At 38.7% G+C, this 22,410-nt stretch overlaps 1 protein-coding gene across 1 annotated transcript in view; it reads right to left on the bottom strand.

The window, feature by feature from the left end:
- The window catches only part of LOC126240963 (putative pre-mRNA-splicing factor ATP-dependent RNA helicase PRP1), an 80,009-nt gene extending 60,517 nt beyond the window's left edge, over positions 1 to 19,492 (bottom strand). Inside the window, exons 1-4 of the mRNA XM_049947966.1 lie at positions 19,327 to 19,492; positions 6,188 to 6,226; positions 5,968 to 6,057; positions 5,390 to 5,530 (exon numbers count right to left, since the gene is read on the bottom strand). Coding sequence (XP_049803923.1) covers positions 5,390 to 5,530; positions 5,968 to 6,057; positions 6,188 to 6,226; positions 19,327 to 19,376 — 320 coding nt within the window. The 5' untranslated portion in view covers positions 19,377 to 19,492. The remainder of the gene's footprint in view (positions 1 to 5,389; positions 5,531 to 5,967; positions 6,058 to 6,187; positions 6,227 to 19,326) is intronic.
- Between the last annotated feature and the right edge of the window lie 2,918 nt (positions 19,493 to 22,410).

The following is a 22,410-nucleotide window of genomic DNA, read 5'->3' as shown; positions in this document are numbered from 1 at the left end:
AACCTTTTGTTCAACCCATCCAGTACCTCGCAGAGAAACGAGAATATAGCATTAACAACTGAATTGTTAAACGACTTCTAAAGCAAAACTGTACATTTGATAGCAAATCATGTGATATAAAACAATCAATTATCCTTACATATATAGCCTTTTCAATAACTTTAGCAAACACATGGCATAGAAATAGGTCTAAAATTGTCTACATTATCCCTCCCACCCTTTTTATAAAGCGGCCTTCCTACTGAGTACTTTAATTGTTCAGGAAACTGACCATTCCTAAAGGAAAAATTACAAATATGGCTAATACAGTGCTACCATGTGCAACACAGTACTTTGATGTTCTGCTAGGCACTCCATCATATTCATGAGAGTTCTTAGTCTTCAGTGATTTAATTATTGGCTCAATCTCCCCCTTGTCAGTATCACACAGGAGCATTTCAGACACCAATCTCGGAAAGGCATTTGCCAAGGAAGTTCCGATTCCCTGTAGAAACTAAATTTTTATTTAATTCACCAGCAATGCTCAGAAAATGATTGTTAAATACTGTACATATATCTGATTCATCAGTAACAGAAACATTTTTACTGCGAACTGACTTCATATCGTCAACCTTGTGCTGCTGACCAGATACTTTCTTCACAACTGACCATATAGTTTTAATTTTATCCTGTGAATTAACTATTCTATTTGAATACCACATACTCTTTGCATTCTTAATAACATTTTAAGCGCCTTACAATACTGTTTGTAATGGGCTAGTGTAGCTTGACTGTGACTACTTCTAACATTTTGATATAATTCCTGCTTTGTTCTGCATGATATCCCTTTCTCACCAGACAGCCACCCGGGCTGCCTATTACTGCTAGTACCCCATTTAGAACACCCTAATGGAAAGCAACTCTCTAAGAGCATGAGAAATGTGTTAATGAAAGCATTATATTTATCATCTATGTTATCAGCACTATAAATATTCTGCCACTCTTGTTCCTTCACAAGGTTTAGAAACACTATTCCTGTTGGATTAACTTTCCTACATAGTTTGTAATTATATGCGACATTCATTCGAGTACAAAAGCCTTTTAGTGTTGAAATTTGTGCATCATGGTCTGAAAGGCCCTTCACCCTTTTACTAACCGAATGCCCATCTAGTACTGAAGAATGAATAAAAATACTGTCTATGGCTGTGCAAGTGTTCCCCTGCACCCTAGTTTGAAAAAACACAATCTGCATCAGATCATATGAGTTTAGGAGATCTGCCAACATCCTTTTTCTTGCACCATCATAAACAAAATTTATATTGAAGTCACCACATGTAACTAATTTCTGGTACTTCCTACAACGTGAATCAAGAACCCTCTCTAGCATCGAGAAAGATGGGACTGGTCCACAAGATGTACGTGTCCTATCCACCACAGGCTGTGTTTCTCGAGAGAGAGGGTGGTACTCAGCAGCTTTGCTAAGTCAGTTCCTTCTCATTTGATACACGATCTCTCCGTTTTACCCCTGGGATACTTTGTAACCACCGCAGAGGAATGGTGTGGAGCTAAACCTCTTATGTAGCATATGATACCCAGATCTCATTTCCATACAAGAGGGTGCACAGCACACATACTTAAATAGATGAGCATTTTTGTAATCATCATACGATGCTGTCCTATATACTTGTGTGAAGCAGACAGTATCCACCACTTTGCTGATTCTCATGTTTATTTTGTTGTCCTAGAAGAGACCTACTGACGCTAACGAGCCCAGATAGCACGATAAATCAACTACATTCAACAAGGAGTCATCCAGTACTAAAGATGGCCTAGCTGCGTTGTGTATCCTAGCACAATAATGCCAATCTCCTTTATATTCAGTCACATAAGAGAGTGCCTATAGCAGAAAATTTGTATCTAAGCCTTCGAAGCTCATCCTGAGTTGTTGTTGTTGTTGTTTTTGTTGTCTTCAGTCCTGAGACTGGTTTGATGCAGCTCTCCACGCTACTCTATCCTGTGCAAGCTTCTTCATCTCCCAGTACCTACTGCAACCTACATCCTTCTGAATCTGCTTAGTGTATTCATCTCTTGGTCTCCCTCTACGATTTTTACCCTCCACACTGCCGTCCAATGCTAAATTTGTGATCCCTTGATGCCTCAAAACATTTCCTACCAACCGATCCCTTCTTCTAGTCAAGTTGTGCCACAAATTTCTCTTCTCCCCAATCCTATTCAATACCTCCTCATTAGTTACGTGATCTACCCACCTTATCTTCAGCATTCTTCTGTAGCACCACATTTCAAAAGCTTCTATTCTCTTATTGTCCAAACTGGTTATCGTCCATGTTTCACTTCCATACATGGCTACACTCCATACAAATACTTTCAGAAACGACTTCCTGACACTTAAATCTATACTCGATGTTAACAAATTTCTCTTCTTCAGAAACGATTTCCTTGCCATTGCCAGTCTACATTTTATATCCTCTCTACTTCGACCATCATCAGTTATTTTACTCCCTAAATAGCAAAACTCCTTTACTACTTTAAGTGTCTCATTTCCTAATCTAATCCCCTCAGCATCACCCGATTTAATTTGACTACATTCCATTATCCTCGTTTTGCTTTTGTTGATGTTCATCTTATATCCTCCTTTCAAGACACTGTTTATTCCGTTCAACTGCTCTTCCAAGTCCTTTGCTGTCTCTGACAGAATTACAATGTCATTGGCGAATCTCAAAGTTTTTATTTCTTCTCCATGAATTTTAATACCTACTCCGAATTTTTTCATCCTGAGTATGTACCACAAATGCTGCATCGTCTGAATAGAAGGTTGCTTACAATCAAGTCTTCACTAAGCACTTGCTTCTTAATAGCGAGATGGTAAGTTTCCTGTCGGGCCTGGTACGTACATCAATGGTCAGCTTTGTTTCACTGAAAGCAACTCTGAGCAAATAACAAAAGTATACCGAACAAGGTAAGGCGGCGAGTACACTGCCTTGACTAACCCCTCTTTCTACAGAAAATGGATGTGGTGTGCTCCCTTCAAATATCACAGCACTCTCCATATAGCAATTAGAAGCCCTGATTATCTTCAGGACACCCTTTGTTTATTAGCAAAACACACACACCCTCTTTGCTGGCAGAGTCAGATACTCTGTCAAGTGAAGGAAAACAATGAATAATGGTGTCTTCTGCTCATGGCACTTTTCCTGAACTTGTCAACTGCAATCACTCAGATCACTTTTACCTCTGCATAGAGTGACGATGTTGGCACGGCACGTCCTGTGGCACCATACTCTCAGCCCAACACTACAGGGTACTGGAAGGAGTGGTGTCAGTTTGACAAGTTCTGTTTGGATGTCCCCTTTACCAGTGCATTTTGCACATTTAAGCCACGCAACAGCTCTCTGAAGCTGCTCAAAAGACATGGCATTCAGCTTGTGTCAAGTTGGCAATTGATAGTTTCTCCTTTTGCTTTTGTGCTGATGTTTGCTGGATGTGAGTAGAGGCAGGAGTAGTGCTCCACCCTTCATTGCATTTGCTGATTATAATTCCTTAGGACTGTTCCACAGATCTCCTTAAGTGTGGCACTCTTCATAGGGATGGGTCCAATTGCCATTTTCATTCCCAAGTATACTCCATCAATGTTCCCAGTATAGACAGATGTCTGTATACTTCAGCACAGCTTCTCCAAATATTTTCTAATGCAGTTACGGACAGTGTGCTGAACAATCCCCTTTGCTTTGCTTTGATCACTGCAGGTAGTGTTCAAAGGGTTTGAGTGACAGTTGACACTTCACGATGCTTGGAATCTAGAGGGTTTTCAGGACACAAATATTCTCGAAGAACCAATCTTGCAATTCTGCTTTCAAATTACCACATATACTGTCAGCTGTAATGGTAATACGTGACTTCATTTGCCGGTCTTCAGCAATCGGTGTATTTACGTCCCCAGTGTCAACTTCTTTCTGGACTGTCACCAAATATATCTACTGTCGCAAGATCCTTAGTTTTGCAAATATGAATCTTGGTTCTACAATGTGTTTTAGCAGAATGAATCTTTCTAGGCACCGAAGTGCACTTTTTTCACTACTACTATTTGACTAGTGTCACAGTTGGCACTTTGGAAGGAGAGCATGTGCATAAGACAGCAGAGATCTTTTTCTCGGAGTTAAAATAAGATATAGTTGATGCCTGTGTTTGGAGCAAGGGTGCACGCAGGAAACTTTGTTCCTCAACTTTCCTTTAAAGCATTTGGTAGCTGCAGCTGCGAGAAGTTGTTTTATAATGTCACAGTTTTTTTTTTTTTTTATGGGAGCATTAAGCTCAGTGGTGCCGTTGGTGTTATTCAAAAGGACTGACTGTGGCAGCATAGGTCTCACCTCAGCTTCCTCTCATCACCAACACAAATACCTCCCCCACCTCCCACCAACCAATATTTTATTATATATTACAGTAGGTTACGTTCAACCTGGATATCTGTATTTCATATAGGAAAGGTGCCTACTTGCATGAAAGAGAGAAATATCTTTCTGACTAGGCAGCTGAATTCACTCCTTGGGAGATCACCAGCAATTATGTCATGTGATTAATTTAAAATGCACTGCAGCATAAAGTATATGGAATTTTCAAATGACAAAGTACGTAGTGTTATAATAACCGAACCAGTTGATGCTTGCATATGCTACTTTGGCATATTGTACTGAGACATCTAGGCAAAGTAAGCATGCATCATCACCTCCCCCTAAAAAATTCAAAGCTGTGCACTCAGCAGGCAGCTGATTCTTGCAGTCTTTTTCAACATCCAATGTCAGATACTCGTCAAATTCCTCAATCACAGAAAAACCTCTATTGAAGACGTATATTGCAAGACACACTGTAGCCTATCCAAGTCCACCAAGAGGAAACAGCCTGAGCTGCTCCTAGGGGGATCAATTCCCCTCCACAATAACAAACATCCACATGTCTCCAAGGTCACACAAAGTGTAATGGCCGAGTTCAAGTGGGAACAACTTGAGCAACTGCCCCACAGCCTGGACATGCTGCCCTGCGATTTCCATGACTCTTCTCCACTACAGAAACATCTCAAAGGGAAGCACTTCAAATCCAACGATGAACTGAAGGACACTGTGGAGGAATGACTTCTGTACAGTCACAGGAATTCTGGGAACAGGGAATCCTTTGGCTTGCGAAATAGCGAGAGAGTCGTTATCAGGCCTCCAGTGTTTACCTTCAATCTTAGATTTTCTTTGGGACACCACTCGTATATATTTCTGACAATCAGTTCTTTGAACAAATATGAGCTGTTAATGAAAACAGTATGTCAACTTTCAAGACATGTAGCTCCTATGTCTCCATTCACAGGTTTTTGTATTTAATCTACCAGAAAATAACTGTTAGTACAAACCATTGAGGAATTTGTGTAGTTTTTCCAGAACCTGTTTCACCAACAAGTACAATGCACTGATTCTCACTCAGCAGCTTCATGAACTGTCCTCTGTACTCCCATACAGGAAGAGTTACACGTTTTCTTAGAAACTCGTGATACCTGCAAAATAAAATTTAAAAAAATTAATACATTCATCATCTGTTGAAAGGGCTGACTACTATTACCAAATATGTAAATACACTGAAGCAAATTTTCCTATCCATTAAAATGAAAAGGTACAACCTCTTTTTAATGCAGGTTTAGTAAAAACAAGTGTGAGGGCAATGGAAATCAAAGATTTTACAACTTTCAACAGCACTGCCCTGAATGAAAGTATCATTATGAGCATTTCAAGTAACCAAATGAATATATAATTACACTTAAAATTAAATCAGCAGCATATAACAATTTACACTATTTACAATTACAAAAAGGGATCATTAAATTACACTTAGCAAGATACACTGTGCACATTTTAAACACCTTGTCCAAAACTTACAACTTCATTGTTCACCAGAACAGGATTTAATAAATTATTAATAATGCCATCATCTTACCTGGGAGTGTATGGTAATCCAGTGAATGGATTAACCTGGACATTTGGTTTTGGGTAACTTGCTACTGGTGTTCCACCAGTCAATTTCTCCCTTAAAGCAAAAATCACATCATATGTTAATTAAATAGTATGAACATATCTGTAAAATGTGCCACATTTCATTTGAAATCATAAGAGGTTACATTAAAATGATTTATCCACTAATTATCAACATAACTCACCGATCTTTATCAGATTCTTTGGTCTTCTCAGGATCGTATCTATAACAAGAAAACCCAATTTAATGTAGAGAAAGTGATTTCAGTAGTTTGTTATGGCATGTCTGCCACCAGACTTACTAACAGATGTAACCAAAAACTTTAGAGAAACCCTCAACTCTCTAATATCTATGTACCCCAAACACACTGTTATTACTGGATGAAACTTTAATCATCAAACAACTGACTAGAACACTTAGTTTTGTAAGGCTTGGGCTAGAAATAACTCTTCTCTGAAAACGGTTTGGATCAAATAGTTGATAAGCCCGCTCATAATGAAAATGTATTAATTTAATGGCAACAAAGAGATCTCACCTTTTTGGGGTTATCAGTGACCACGAGACAGTTGTAGCAACAATGATTTCTAAAGTACAAAGAGCAACTAAAACATGTCAAAAAATCAGTTCAGTAAATTAAAAAAAAGAGTACAGTCTTCTGAAGGATAAACTCTTAAATCTTCAGTTACGGACATGAGCATGCACAGGAACTGACATCAAGTTTATAAGTAGAGTTGACCAGTACCATATAGGTTTGAATCAAGTAGAACATGGAAGAAACACTCCCTACAGAAGAACCCTCACTATGGAAAAAAAGCTCTTAGGAATGCACTCTATACAGAAATTTCTATACATAGACAGCAACTACTGAACACTGTGCCAAACAAAACACAGGGCTACAAATAGAGAAAGTCTCAATGAAATGTTGTTTGCTGTTACACGGCATGCCAAGTGCTCATGCGACTGATATAAAGCACTCTGTCTGGATTTGCCCCTCCACACCAATTAACATGCCTTGCCTGGCAAGACTTGACATGTACCTGCAAAATAGGCAACATGGCAAACAAGTGGGGCCCAAGCAAAGAGCTGTGGTTGGTTGATGCTGGATCCCTAGTACTATTAGACACTGAACTGAACATCTCAAAGTCATTTTTAACAAAGTATAGCTTATGTGGTTGTGATGTGGTGCAGATTTAGCCAATGTTTATCACACCACATGACAATAACATGCCTGAACTTTTCAGTAATTTTTTATTAATGTTTCATGCAGTAACACGACAGATATACATAATGAAATTTACTATGTCAGCTGAAGATTATGGTACCACCCATCTGCTTCAACCCGTGATGGGATTCTCTTGCTGTGTGTCATCACGGTGGTATGGTGTATTTTAGATGGACTGTGTTTGCAGAAGGCATGCTTGATTATACAGTGGCACGCTCTAGTGTGGGATGCTCACGTTTCTAAAATGTCTGCAAGTGCTATTAGTGATTTAGTGCACTTCTTGAGTTTTGTAGGTGAGAATAATGTTGGCAATTATAGGCAATAGATTTGTTTTCAAGTTGGAATTAGTATGATGTGTTAGAGATTTAATATTAATACTTAGTTTTTTAACATAAGGATGATATGTTAAACTGCGGATAAGCACAATTAAAAGACATTTACATATAAGCTTTCAGCTACAGCCTTTGTCATAAAAAGAGAAACATATACCATTCATTCACACAAGCAAGCACACCTCGTGCTCACATGACCACCAACTCCGGCAGCTCACGATAGAATCCACCGCAGCCCAAGCTGCCGGAGTTCGTGGTCATGTGTGCATGAGGTGTACTTGTGTATGTGAATGAATAGTGAGTTTTTCTGTTTTTCCGACAAGAGCGGTGGCCAAAGGCTTACATGTAAGTGTCTTAATTCTGCCGGTCCGCAATGTAACGGGTCATCTTCACGGTAAGTAGCAATCTATCTTTTCTTACACGGTTGATATGCCTTTCTGGAGTTTCCATTGTCTGATACTCTGTTTTTTGTTAGTTATGGATATGACAAAGGTGTTCAGGAGTATGTCAGTGCATGTTGTACTGGGGGATGACATGCTGACCATGATTAAATTTCTGCAGTTATTCTGTTTAACTGCAGAATATGTATAGTGTTATGTTTATGGAAAAAGTATGTGATGACCCAAGTTGCTGCATCTCGGACCAGCGACCAGTATATATGGCATTGTTGGAAGGACAATGTACAGAGTTCTAGGCTGGCCATTCGAGAGATTGTGCTTATATATTTTTGTTACCATTTGATTTGTGTGTTGTCTGACTTTGGTTGATAACTATGTTATTATTTTTTTATTGTGGTACATATGGTATGTGTGTTTATGTGCATGACTGCACGTTTCTTGTACAATATAACCCTCCTAATCCATCACCTTTGGGGACAAGGGTACAGGTCAGAATGCAAAAAAGGTTGGATTATAAGAAAGTACAGGAAAATACAGATATATGAGGGCCGTTCAGAAAGTAACCTCCGGTTGATTTAAAAAAATACACCAAGTTAAATAAAAATATTTTAATATATACATCTTACAACTACATCTTTGCACTATTTTTCTACACAGTCTCCATAGCGATTGAGGCACTTATCGTATCTCTTCACAAACTTTGAAATTCCTTCTGCATAAAAATCACCCGCTTGTGCCTGGAGCCAATCTTGCTGTCACTATCTCGTACAAGAGAGTCTTAGAAATCTGTGGAAAACCAGTAGACAACTCCGACATTGAGAAACGTCGATTTTCACGAACTTTTGCATCAACTGTCTGAACGAGTTTGTCAGTCACCAATGATGGTCTACCACTCCTCTCTTCATCATGAATGTTTTCTCGTCCACTTTTAAATAAACGTACCCATTCACGGACAACTCCTTCACTCATAACTCTTGGTCCGTACACGGCACAAAGCTCACGATGAATAGCTGCTGCAGAATATCCTTTGGCTGTAAAAAACCTTATGATAGCACGCACTTCACATTTGGCGGGGTTTTCTATTGCAGCACACATTTCAAACTGCCACAAAAACTAAACCAGCGCAGGTACGACGTTCACTCGACCACGGCTTGATGCCGACTGACCTGTTGAGTGCGTGAACGCACAGATGGCGTCGCTACTCCCCCCACAACCCGCACTGTGACCAATCGGAGGTTACTTTCTGAACCGCCCTCGTACATTACAACAAACAATCTCTGAATCAATCAATTTAGGGTCAATAACTTACTGGCAATATTTTAAGCTAGTTTACTGTAAAGAACACCACTGGCAGTCTGAATAGGAGGCAATGGAATAGGCTGTGCCATGCTGCCCCCCCCCCCCCCCCCGCTCTCTCTCTCTCTCTCTCTCTCTCTCTCTCTCTCTCTCTGTGTGTGTGTGTGTGTGTGTGTGGGGGGGGGGGGGGGGGGGCACTCAAGACTCTCTAGGTCACCAACCATCGCACAATTTTCCTATACTGTTTTCCAAGATACACAACAATGGGTGTATACAATACTGTTCTGAACAAGATGATAGTTGGTTCGAGCAAGATTAGTTAACATCCAGCAGTAGCTTCTACAAGTTAATGGAAACAGTTTCTTTCAAGTACTCATCAAACTTGCCACTTGCTGAAAGTTTTTATCACAGTTGTAAAAGTTGGTGCATTCAATACCAGCACCAAAATATCAGTGTTGAAAAGGAGAATGTAGTAAACACAGATGAACTGAAACAAATAAACCAGTGGAACCCTTAAACATGCGTTCAATGCCTTTGAAGGAGGGGGGGATGGGGAATTCCGGAAACGGAACTTTACAGGTTGAAAGGTATGCGATTATTTCACTTTACAAAACAGAGTCAAATTTACAAAGAACTTGGCAAAATGAGATCACATATCAGTATGGTACCAAGATACTGTTGTGTGGGATGTAATATGTGTGAAGAGACACTAAGTTCACGACGAAGAATTACTCCAAAAGAGTTCCACAATCTACCACCCACGACTAAGTCACCTGATGGAACCTCCACCACGACACTAGGAGTGACAATGTTGTGTCCCTCCAAATCACCAGAGACCTCTTCGCATGTCACCACAATATCGTGAACACAATGCAAAGCCCTTCATCGGCAGTCCACACTTCCTGGTCCTGGCACCACTCCAAACACACCTGTTTGTGTTGTGGTGTTAATTCTTGAGTGGGCGCACTGTTTTTCATAACAGGACCGGGCACACAGCGCACTTTGTACACATGTAAAAGGTCTCTATGTTACCACGGTAAACATGTATGAGCAAAATCACAATTTAATCTCTGTTTAGTTATGCACCGATAAAATAAACTTATATAATATGAGGCTGGTTTTCGCAAGGGACGATCATGCATAGAGCAGATCTGGAATCTGAAAATGATTCTCCAGATGAGAAACACCCGAAACACCGTGGTTACTTTTATAGATTTTAAAAAGGCCTACGACTCAATAGACAGTAGTACTCTGCAAGACGCTGGAAGAATTCAGCATTGACAGAAAGACAAGAGCAATCATTCGGTAAACATTAACTGACACAGTCTCCAAGGTTAAATTTATGGGGGATATCTCGGAACCATTACTCTTTAATATCGTTCTTGAAAAAATTATCAGGACATGGGAAAAAGAAGTCAAAGGAATCCAAATTGGCATTAGAAAAGAAAATAGATTCAATGTGAAGTGTTTAGCTTTTGCGGATGACCTTGCAATCCTCACAAATAATAGAAAAGAAGCCACTAACGCCATAGAGAATTTATACGAAATTGCACAAAGAACTGGCCTGCAAATCTCATATGAGAAAACCCAGTACATAGATAGAGTGCCACAAGACAAATTGCCTATTGTGACAACCCATGGGAAAATCGTACAAGTACCACATTTTTAAGTACCTGGGAGAAATCATCCAACCATCAGGGATCAACCTAAAGGCCAATGAGGAAAGAATAAAAAAACTACAGAAAGTATATAGACTCACGTGGAACTATTATAACAAAAAGTCCATATCCATTAACGCAAAATTGAGGCACTACAACACTGTCGTACTTCCGGAGGCACTGTATGCATCTGAAAAAACACAAATTGGTGGGCAAAGTAAAATCAAAGAAATAGAGAAACAAGAAAGGAAAATTCTCAGGAAAATTTTTGGCCCGATACAAGAGCAAGGAATCTGGAAGAAGAGACCAACATCAGAATTATATAAATACACAGACAAGATTACGGATACAATAAGGAAAAGAAGAATGCAGGTCTACGGACATATCCACAGGATGAATGAAAACAGAATTTCAAAGTGAATTCTTAAAGTCACCAACTCAGGCAGGGGAAAAACAAAATGGATAAAAAGAAGTTGAAGAGGACCTCAGACAAGCACACATAACAGTAAACGATGCAGAAAATAGAACTGAATTCAGGAACATCATCAAAAAACAAATTTGACACCACAACACAGAAGAGACCAGGATGCAAATGGACAGCGGAGCGAAAGAAACAACACAGTGAACACATGAAGAAAATTTGGGCTCAGAAAAAACAAACAATCATCATAAAGGAATTCAAGTTCAAACGCTCTCTTAAATGGGAATAATCAAAAATAATAATAATAATAAAAGCTAAAGCACGGTTTAATTAAACAATAATGAAATAAACTCATTATTTCAATCTCTTGCCACATACAAGTGTTACCCCCACGCTAATGACCCACTCAAAGCATTAGACAGCAATGTTGCATCAGATCCCAGCCAACCACTTATTTGATTACTAATTATCTCATAGACAACTGCCTCGTTGTGGGTTTGTGCTGCTAGTTTGTAATTTGAGTAATTTTCAAGCACAGATCGTAAATTTTTCTCACCTTGTTTGCTGTTCACTTTATATTACTGCTGCTCATTCTGACATATGACAATAAAATGTATTACTTGAAGCACTGATGGAGGAATAGGTAATGGGCTCACATTGAAGCAACAATGGAATGGAGCAAAACAACTGTATTTGTGGTTGGTGCACTTTAGAGGGAGGCACACACCCTTGAGTATTAGGAAATACGGAAGCGTCCGATCCCGCCCATTTGCTTTGACCCATGACGCCACAAATATGGTGGAAACAAAAACAAACACACACACTTTCCACAAGAAGCCTAATGACACTAACGGGACAAGCGCTAGAAATGGGGTGTTTTGGGTGGGGGGGCAAACTAAATACAAACAAATTTAGACGCCTTGCGTAGCTACAACGTGTAAGTGAAGACAGCCATGCATGAATACCCACCCACTTCCCCAGGGGTCGTAACCCCTGCAACCCATAGAAGATAAAGATCAGTAGCTGATTAATGTTTTTTGTCTTAAAAAAAAATCTCACGGGATAGAACGAACAGATCAGAAAAGTAAATAAAATAAGATAAAACAGAACTGGAGACAGCCACACTCAAACCAAACTCCGCGCCGTCATGACGTCACACACGACAACACCCTTACGTCACGTGTCAAAGCCGACGCGTGGGATCGGACGCTTCTGTCGACCCGAGTATTAACAGCTCCTGAAGTGTGAGACAGTAATATCCTAGGCCGGCTGCTGCTAGTCTCCAACCAATGGTGCAAAATGATGCAGAATATTGCAGAGTGTACATCGCTTGATCTCAATAGCACACACAGATGTATGTGTGTTTGTGTTTGTTTTTGTTTTAGGACACAAAAACAACTAGGGCCCTATGCACCCATATTAGAAGCGTACAACACAAAGACAAAAAAGGAGTTGAAAAACAACTACATGTTAAGCACAATCGGTGGAAGAAAAGACAGCTCAAAAAAGGGATGTGGAGAAAGAGAGGCCCTGAACTAAAGACTAAATGTCCTTCACCATAGTTATGCCGAATAAAAAGTAAAACGCAGTCGACAGCCTGCAAGTCATTCGCTAAAACGACCAATAATTCAGATGGCAAACATACATGAAAACGTAAGTGGTTAAAAAAGGGAATTCTGTCAGGAAATTTTGGACCCACTGACAACAATAAAAGCGTCTAACAATGGAAACGCGCAGAGTTTGTTTCGCGCGCCAGTGTAATCTCAGCACATTGTGAGGTGCACCAGGGGCCGGGAGCTCGCTGCTTGAAATTTACTAAAGTGGAGGCAAGTGCCATCACTGGGTCCAATTTGACCCGCGATTCCAGATATGGGATTTTTTAAGTCAGTGTATACGGATTTATTTTGTGGTGTTTCAGGCACTTTATTGCCACAATGCAGCGGGGCCTCACTGAAAAGAAATCTGTGAACTATTATTAGACGAAAATTATTCAGACACAGAATCTTAAAGTGATTTTCAACCTTGTGATGAAGAGAACATAAGTGAAGAAGAAAATACACAACAACAAATTTCTTCTGATTCAAGTAATTCATCATCTGATGATTCAGTAGAGAGAGATAGCTGGCTGTCAAGTAGTGCATATTTTCGTGGCAAAAATTGATTCAAGTGGTCTACTCATCCACCAGCTGGGTCCAGAGTCAGAAGCCACAACATCACTTACCTGCCTGGTCTCATCGGTACAGCTCGTGAAAAACGGAACATGTCACCAATTGAATCATGGCAGTTGCTGATATCAGTTGAAATGATCGCAATTATCTGCACTCACACTAATCAGAAAATAACAGAATATTCAGAAAAGTATAAAACTAACGCTACTTACACTGACCATGTGAGTATTATGGAAATGAAAGCATTCTTTGGGTTGTTGCTATTATCAGATGTATTCAAATCTGGCTATGAAGATATAGAAAGTTTATGGGCAACTGATGGAACTGGCCGAGATATATTCAGAATAATGATGTCGGTAAAGCGATTTATGTTCCTGTTATCTGCTTTGAGATTTGATGATGTGAATTCTAGGGAAGAAAGAAGAACTAATGATCGCGCTGGTCTCATCTCAGAAATATTTGGAAATTTCATTCAGAACTGTCAGAAAAACTATAGCTGCTCAGAATATTTGACAGTTGATGAAATGCTTTGCCCTTTTAGAGGGAAATGTTTTTTCAGGGTTTACATGAAATCGAAGCCTGCTAAATATGGCATCAAGATTATGTACCTTTGCGACGCTAAAACACACTATTTATACAATGCTTTTATCTGTACGGACAAAGCTATAACTAATAAAACAAGCCAACTCTCAGTTGCAACACAGAATGTACTGCAGCTTGCAGAACCTTTATTTGGAACAAACAGAAATATAACTGCTGATAACTGGTTCTCTTCTGTGGAGTTGGTTGACAGACTGATTGAAAATGGTTTGACCTATGTTGGAATGATGCGCAAAAATAAAAGGGAAATACCACCAGAATTGTTAGCCAATAAACGATGGGTAGTAGGATCTATGTTATTTGGTTTTGTGAAGGATGAAACATTGGCATCTTTTGTCCCAAAAAAGAATCAAAGTGTAGTGGTAATCTCATCAACGCACCATGACAATTCAGTCAATGAATACAGTGGAAAACCTGAAATAATTGAATTTTACAAAAGAACAAAAGGTGGTGTTGATACATTAGATCAGAAATGCGCCAATTATTCAGTCTCTAGAAGAACTCAACGATGGCCAAGTGTCATTTTTTCAGCAATATCGAATATTGCAAGTGCAAATGGATTCATATTATGGAAGGCATCAAACAGTGGAAAACGTATGAAACGTAATCATTACATAAAACAAATTGGACTGAATTTGATAAGACCATTTATCACAGAAAGGAAGATTGAGTATTATTCATTTTCAGTAGATTTGAAGAGTAGAATTGATAATTTTCTAGGGGCAGCTGATGAACCACAAAATGACCTATGACTAGAAAATTCACATTGCAATCAAAGTGGCTCACGAAAATGAGGAAGATGTTATTTATGTGGTCCTAAAACTGACAGCAAACAATCACAAAAATGTGACAGATATCTTAAATTCATCTGTAAACGACATGCAGGAAAAAAAGTGTTGTGTACCAAGTGCCATTCTTAATTCAGGTACTGACATAGATAACATTTGGACACTTCCAAGTTTCATTGTCATTATTTTTGTTTCTGAGTGATGGCATAAAGAATCCCTATTTATGTTAAGGGGAAGTTATGAGAAACCCCATGTTGTATCTAGGTTTTTTAATCTAAGCCTTTTTTGTAATCATATAGCATTCCAAAGTAAGGTACTAAAAATTCTTGTAAAATATGAGACGTAGGACTTAAAAATTAAAAAATAATACTGTGAAAAAGTTTTGCTCAATAAAAGTTGATTTATGTTTGAAACAAAACTTATTTTAATACAATTATTATATCTTTTATGGGAATTATGTCTAATTTTTATTCAAGGGACCAATTGGACCCGCGATTCCAGTTATGTTTGTCAAAATATTGATTCTGGTTAAGGGTTAATAAAGTCACGGAACAAAATGAGAGATTTTTGTATTTACAGAAGTTTAAGCTGCCTGGATGGACAGGAAAAGTAATAAACAGAAGAGGAAAAATGGTAAGAGGAGTGTTTTCAGTAAACTAAATATTGGTTTAAAAACTTACCTCCCAATGTGCCTGGAAAGGAAATTTAACAGTTTGGCATTTCAAGTATTTTTCCACAGCCTGTTCAGTAGTACTGAAGGAAACAACACAAGACTTACTGTGAACCAAGGCCATGAATAATGTGCTTAGTAGCTGGCATTCAGGAATTCAGGCAAAAGCAATTCTCTGAAAGATAACCTATGCCAAAGTGAAGAATTATGGTACAGATGTTGCAAACACATTAGCTTCATTCAACCAATGGGAGGATAACTGCAGCTAAAGTAAATTCCTCAGCCTGAAGTGCTTTTTGAAGAATGGTAGTTCTGGAGGTTTATGGCTTTGCCTTCCTCTAACACACAACATGACTTACCCAGCCAGTAATGGGCGGTGGGGTGGGGTGGGGGTGGGGGGGGGGAGACCTAAAGTTTATATGTTTATTTGTTCATCCTGAAAGCGTCCAATGACACAGGATTTGTCATTATAATACAATGAAAGTAAGTAGCTGTAACACATCAACATACACCATTTTTTTTTTCACATTCGAGCTGCTCGAGAGGAACAAAAATGATAAGCGCGAAAACGGGAATTTGTAGATACAGAGGATTAAAGTTCACATCTGATCCACAAATGGGGTAATTTACATCTATATTATTCCATGCAAACATAAAAAGAATAAGAAAAAGACTACAACACATGAAATATACAAAAATAAATACATTAGTGTGGTGTAGATACTATGTAACATTCTGATTTGTGGATCAAGTGCAAACTTTAAGCCTCTCTGTTTCTCCAGACTCCCATTTTGGCACTGAATTTCAGTTGACTGTTTCCCAAGTGAAATTAGTGGGAGATTCTCAAATATACGTGGAATCTTGACACACTCAGAAACACGAGGAGATTGATGTACCAGCAAAGGGGTTGACAGTATCACATAAACATGGGACAGATAATTACTGCAATGAATGGAGATGATGGGTACTTAGAAGTAACATTCCACCTGTATGCATTCCTCAGGCTGACAGCCAGATGCATTCTGAACATCCGAATCCTTAACTTGCCAGATTGTTCTGAATGTTTGTCTTGCATGACTCCACTACTTTCTCAAAACATTTAAGAGGACAGTGACAGTTAGGTCATGCTCCCTTCTTATCTGCAGTCTCTCCAGATTGAGATACACATTCTTCACCTGCATAACACCTCTTCTGCTTAAACTTCCATCATGAGATGCATCTTAACCTATTCGGAGAAGGCCTCTTTGTTTTCCTGCCACTTTATGGTAGGCATCTGTGACAGCAAGACTGCTCAATATCAAGGTCAACTAAAATTCCTTCACAGATTACCTGACTAGCAACAAAGTTTACTACTGTTATTACAATCATTGTTGCTATATGATTATTATGTACTTGTTCAAATATAAATGTACAAATATGCATATACACACGATCAAGCTTACAACAGCAGCCAGTCAATAACCACTCTGTATTTTCTGTATTACAGGAACATAATTGTACATACATGCACTTTGAATGTGACTATAATCTTGGAAAACATACATGGGTCTCCCTTTGTGCCAGCCATTTTACCTGTCGTTTGCCGTTACATTCCTGTGGCAGACAGCCACAGGTGTTTATCATTAAATTGCCCTGGCATTTGAAAGAAATTAGAACCTTTTCCTGGTGGATTATATTCTGCTGCTCATAGGTAGTGCCGGTTGCCCTGTAACTGTAAATACACGGCAGTGGCACTTACCATTGTGTTTCAGAGCTGCTCATTTATCAATAACTATCTCAGGTGAGAGAGAAATCCTAGGATCAATTGGGGATTGAAACCTAGACCTTTACATTTGTTGTCTGACTTGTACAGTGTTACCCAGCACATAATAAGATGAATACGTGAGGCACTTTGAGTAAGAAATGTGAAATCATTCCATACCTACAACGATTAATGGAGAATGACGGAAGGCTGCTTTAAATGTCGTCTGCCAAATTTGATAACTACCTTCATTGCTTTTTTTATGGTGAGTTTTTTCCACATCCTTGGAAACAATCTCACTTGAGACATGGGGAAAAAGTAGGTAACATATCCATTCTATTATATATATAAGTATTTTTTCCAAATAGTCTAGACACTTGAGTATCTCGTTGTTATGGATCTATTTTTTTCCAAACAGTCTAGATCCTTGACTATCTCATTATTACGGATCAATGGCCTGAACAGTATCTAATCTAAACAATTTTCTGCTGGAAGGTGATAACTTGATCATGAGTGGGTGGAGCCAAAAAGCTCAAATTACAAAACCTTCCAAATAGTGAGTCGGACCACAGGCAGTCATCAGAGATATCATACATACCATTATTTTGTAAGTACGGTAATTCCAGCTGCATCATATATGATAAAATTATTTTCTTATAGCAAATATCTAGTCAACTTGCACTCTGATCAACCAACTGTTCATCCGTTTCATCAGTTTTTCCACTGTGTGTGTGTGTGTTTTGACATATTGATCTCTCATGTAGACTGTAGTCAAGGTAGTCTAATGTTGGTCGAAAGTCGGCAAAGCCAATGAAAGTGACTGCCAAATAAAGGTGATTAATTTTCCCTTCACCCACCAGTTCATGTCTGGAAAGTTAGCATTTGGTGAAGAATATGTTACTCCATGCAGTCTTATTGTAAATGTATTGACAACTTATGCTTGAAAATAATGCATTTTGGGACATCAAAATCATGGTGTGTTCCTTAACTAATCAATATGGCCCAGATGCAGCATCTGCAGTCAGGTACATGGATCTGTCTCAATCACACTTTCTTCCTTTCGTACAAGTAAGAATATCCGTAGAAGATGTGTGCATCATGGTGTGTTCCTTAACTAATCAATATGGCCCAGATGCAGCATCTGCGGTCTGGTACATGGATCTTTCTTGATCACACTTTCTTCCTTTTGTACAAGTAAGAATATAAGTAAAAGATGTGAGTGGAACTTTTTTTACGGGTGGACACCTCGCCACAATCACATTTTATTAGCTTGAGGAAAACTTGGTAGTGCTGGCCAAAATTAGGGCTGCAAAGGATTTTACTGGATCCCAACCGAACTGATGAAAAACAGAAACAGGATTCTCTCCAAGACATGACCAAGAAATACACGATTTCAAAATGAAAATTCGAAAGCTTTTACTATTACTGAATAAAAATCTAGTAAATAACAATAAACATATCAAATGGTAAGTTTAACTGGCGTAAATGAAACCACGCAGATTTACAAATCGTGCGAAGAAATTAAAACAAATCCATGAATAATATATTTGCTTGCGAGATAAATTTTGCGAGGGGAGAGTGGTACTACGAATCTAACTAAAATGCCAACTAGTGGCAAACTGCCCCTTACACTAACAGTGTATAGCGCTAAATAACCTAACCAATTTCACAAATAATTGCCTCTGTCCAAATATTTCTACTCAGACACACGGGTGCTTATTTCTTGTTGAAAGCTCCACACTATCCTAATAATATAAATTATACATTTCTGATAAAGGAACGAGATGTTCGAATAATAACCCTGAAAACGCATGAACAAGTTTTAAAGACTCTTGCCTACGTCGTGTGTATACGACATAATCAACATACAAAAAAAAGTAATCCAAAATTACAAATGGGTTTAGACGGTATACAATTTTCTTCATAAAAACATTAATAACAGTTCATAACCAAACCATTTTAATGGGGACTTGCACGGGAACAGAAATAAACATTCGTCCAAGGAGCAAAATTCTGTGCAATTACTTACGGCTTTTTCTTGACATATGGGTCAAGCACTTCCAATCTCCTCTTCGACATAATGTCAACTTAACACCTTAACAGAATAAAGAAAAAAACCTTAAATAACACGAAAACAAATTACTCGGGCACAATAGCGACAACCCACTGCAGTTTTCAACGATACTACGCGCAGGAAACGGAATTACAACATTCCCTGCAATTCACTAATCGCGCTCATCAACGATTTATCGACATAACTGGATATGGGGACACTTTAATTAATTACGCACTCATACATCCTTGGCCAATCTGACTCGCATGGAAGGCGTCATTATACTTGTAAATGTACACGATTATGAAAGAAGTACAGCAGAGCAGAAATAACGAAAGGATTGATATGCAAGTGTCCTTTTTGATACTCAAGACTGCTCAGGTAACACACAATTGTTTGTAATTACAAAAAATAATTTATGTATCGTGTTTAATACAGACAAGTATTAATTTTTTTATCAATCTCAATAGTTATTTATACTTTCCACAGCTTTTTTTGAGTGTACGCAGCCACCTCGATGGATCATGTGCTGTATCGTGGTTCCACAATTTTCGCAGTTTTGAGTTAGGAAAGCTACTGCTGGAATATTCAGCTCTAGAATGCTAACGTATAAGGTTTCGCTACTTTATATAAGTAAAAAATCCTTGCATATAAATAAACAAATGACAAAGAGAGAATCCACATGCGTCAAACAAATTCGCTCCGAAATTTTCCACTTTATTGTTGGTTTAACTTTCGGTAAAGACAAGACTTGTGCTGAAGATACTGGCGTTTCTGCTGTGTTCCTACTTCCCACAAATGAAGAGATTCTATCTGGGTCACCAGTGGAGGTGTTGTTCAAACACTGCCTCTCGGGGTGGAAGTTGTTCTGTTTCTCCAGAATTCTGGATTAGGTCTTCCTAGAGTTGATCAGTTACTTCAGATGGAAGAAACTCCTCTGAAAACACATTGGGGTTGAACGGATGTATACCCTTCCCATAGAAGGAATGCTTCGCCTTCTGCCTTCTGCAGAGTGGTAAGCATTACAAAACACCAGGCAGATGTCACTCAGCGTATTTGCAGTGCCTGGGTGGTTGTGGATCCATTTGTCAGCTTCAGTGGTCCAAAGAATCCATGGTCTAGCGGTTGAAGTTGATGACTGGCATGTGGCAGTAGGGACAACAGAGTTGTGTGATGATCTCAACAATAAGAGAACAGCTTGTAGACTGCAATGTGACATTTGATAAACAAAAGTTCTGGCTGTGTATGGAAGACGAGTTAGGACTAGACTTGAATAACAAAGACTGTATTTACGATATAATCAATGTGCTCATTGATGAGGTTAAAGAATTAAAAAGTAAATCTGACGAGCTCCCACGACAGAAGTTACAAAATGATGGTGAAATACTCAGAGACACAAAAAAAGGTTCCAAATCATGCGAAAACAAAAACTCTATAAACGAAATCGCTGCAAAAACCAATCAGTATATTACGCCTAAAACAAAATCTAAAGCTGTGAAAAAAATTGCGAATGATTCCTCGTTATACATTATGACAAGGAACAGATTTGATGTGCTACAAAAAAATGAAAATTGTGAACAACAAAGCACTGAGGTACATAATAATTTCGTAATCCAAGGAAATGTTATACCAGGTGCACCATTAACTTCAATACTTGAAAGCTGTAACAACTTACAGAATCTCACTATGAATGACACAGTTATAATCTGGGGTGGCACAAATGATGTAGCCAGAAACGAAGCAGACAAGGCATTAAATGCTATAACATCAGCATTAATTAAGCTTCAACACACAAATGTAATCATAGTAGGGATACCCCATAGATATGATCTTGAAAACTGGTCTTGTGTGAACGATGAAACCAGGCGAACAAATATGAAAATAGCCAAAATAGTGAAATCTTTCCAAAACACTCAGTTTGTAACAGTCCCTGAGAACAGAGACTGGTACACTTCACACGGACTACACCTAAATGCAAATGGCAAGGAAGAAATGGCCAGAACTTTACTTGCAGTCATCTCTCCAAAAAATCAACTAAAGCCTGCAATATCACTTGAGTGGAAGGATCCAGATGGAACTGAGCAAATAATACCACAGCAAGAAGAAATGACAGTAGCAGAAATCAACCACAATGTTGTCAAGAGGACAGTAACGAACAATGGAGTAGAAAGATCAGTTTGCAGCAACAGGATATTCAAAAGTCCAGAAACACATTGTGCTCCCAGAAGATCCTCAAGACCAATAAAACCCAGAGTTCAAAGTGACATGTTTTTATGGGAAAGTAAAGCAACTAACAAATTCCCAGGACTGGATAAAAACAACTTGCCAAGCCAGCTAGTCAAAACAACAGAAGCTGTGGCATCAACTGCAGACTCCTCAGCATCACTTACTCAATCAAATGTGGTGGAGTATACAACTCCAGTTACTGCAACACCAGGCAGTTCAGCAACTCCTCGGACTGTACGGAGCAAGAAGGCACCTCAACAGCTACCTTGACAACTAGACAGAAAGAAGCCAGGTTCGGTAGTAGATCGAGAAATGCAAGATCGCCAAAGAACAGGAACACTTTTAATGCCTGGATCCAGAACTTATGTAAGTGAACCAACTCAGTGCATTTTAAAGGAAAATAATCAGAGTGACCAGTTAAAAATACCACTAAGGCTCATGCACCTAAACATACAGTACCTTAGAAATAAGCTTAATATATTACAGGTTTTTGTAAATGAACAGTCGCCTCATATAGTAGTGCTAACTTAGCATGGATTAAAATCTGATGAAATTATTTACTGTAAACTAGAGGGCTACTCCTTAGCAAATAGTTATTGTAGACAGCAACATAAGGGTGGTGGTGTGGCAGTTTACATTAGTGAGAATCTTGAGTACAAGAAATTAAACTATCTAGACCAGTACAACAATGAAGGCTTGATTGAAGTGACAGGCATCGAAGTCCACATCAAAGAGTGTAGAGAGGTTATGAGAAAACATAAAGTTATTGGGATTTATCATCCACCAAAGGCTGATGTAGTTAGCTTCATAGACATATTTAGTAGAATAGTGGGA

Source organism: Schistocerca nitens, chromosome 1 (genome assembly GCF_023898315.1).
Source record: "Schistocerca nitens isolate TAMUIC-IGC-003100 chromosome 1, iqSchNite1.1, whole genome shotgun sequence".
Lineage (NCBI taxonomy): Eukaryota > Metazoa > Arthropoda > Insecta > Orthoptera > Acrididae > Schistocerca > Schistocerca nitens.
The sequence above is the reverse complement of the archived record's forward strand: the minus strand, read 5'-3'. Positions and strand labels throughout refer to the sequence as shown.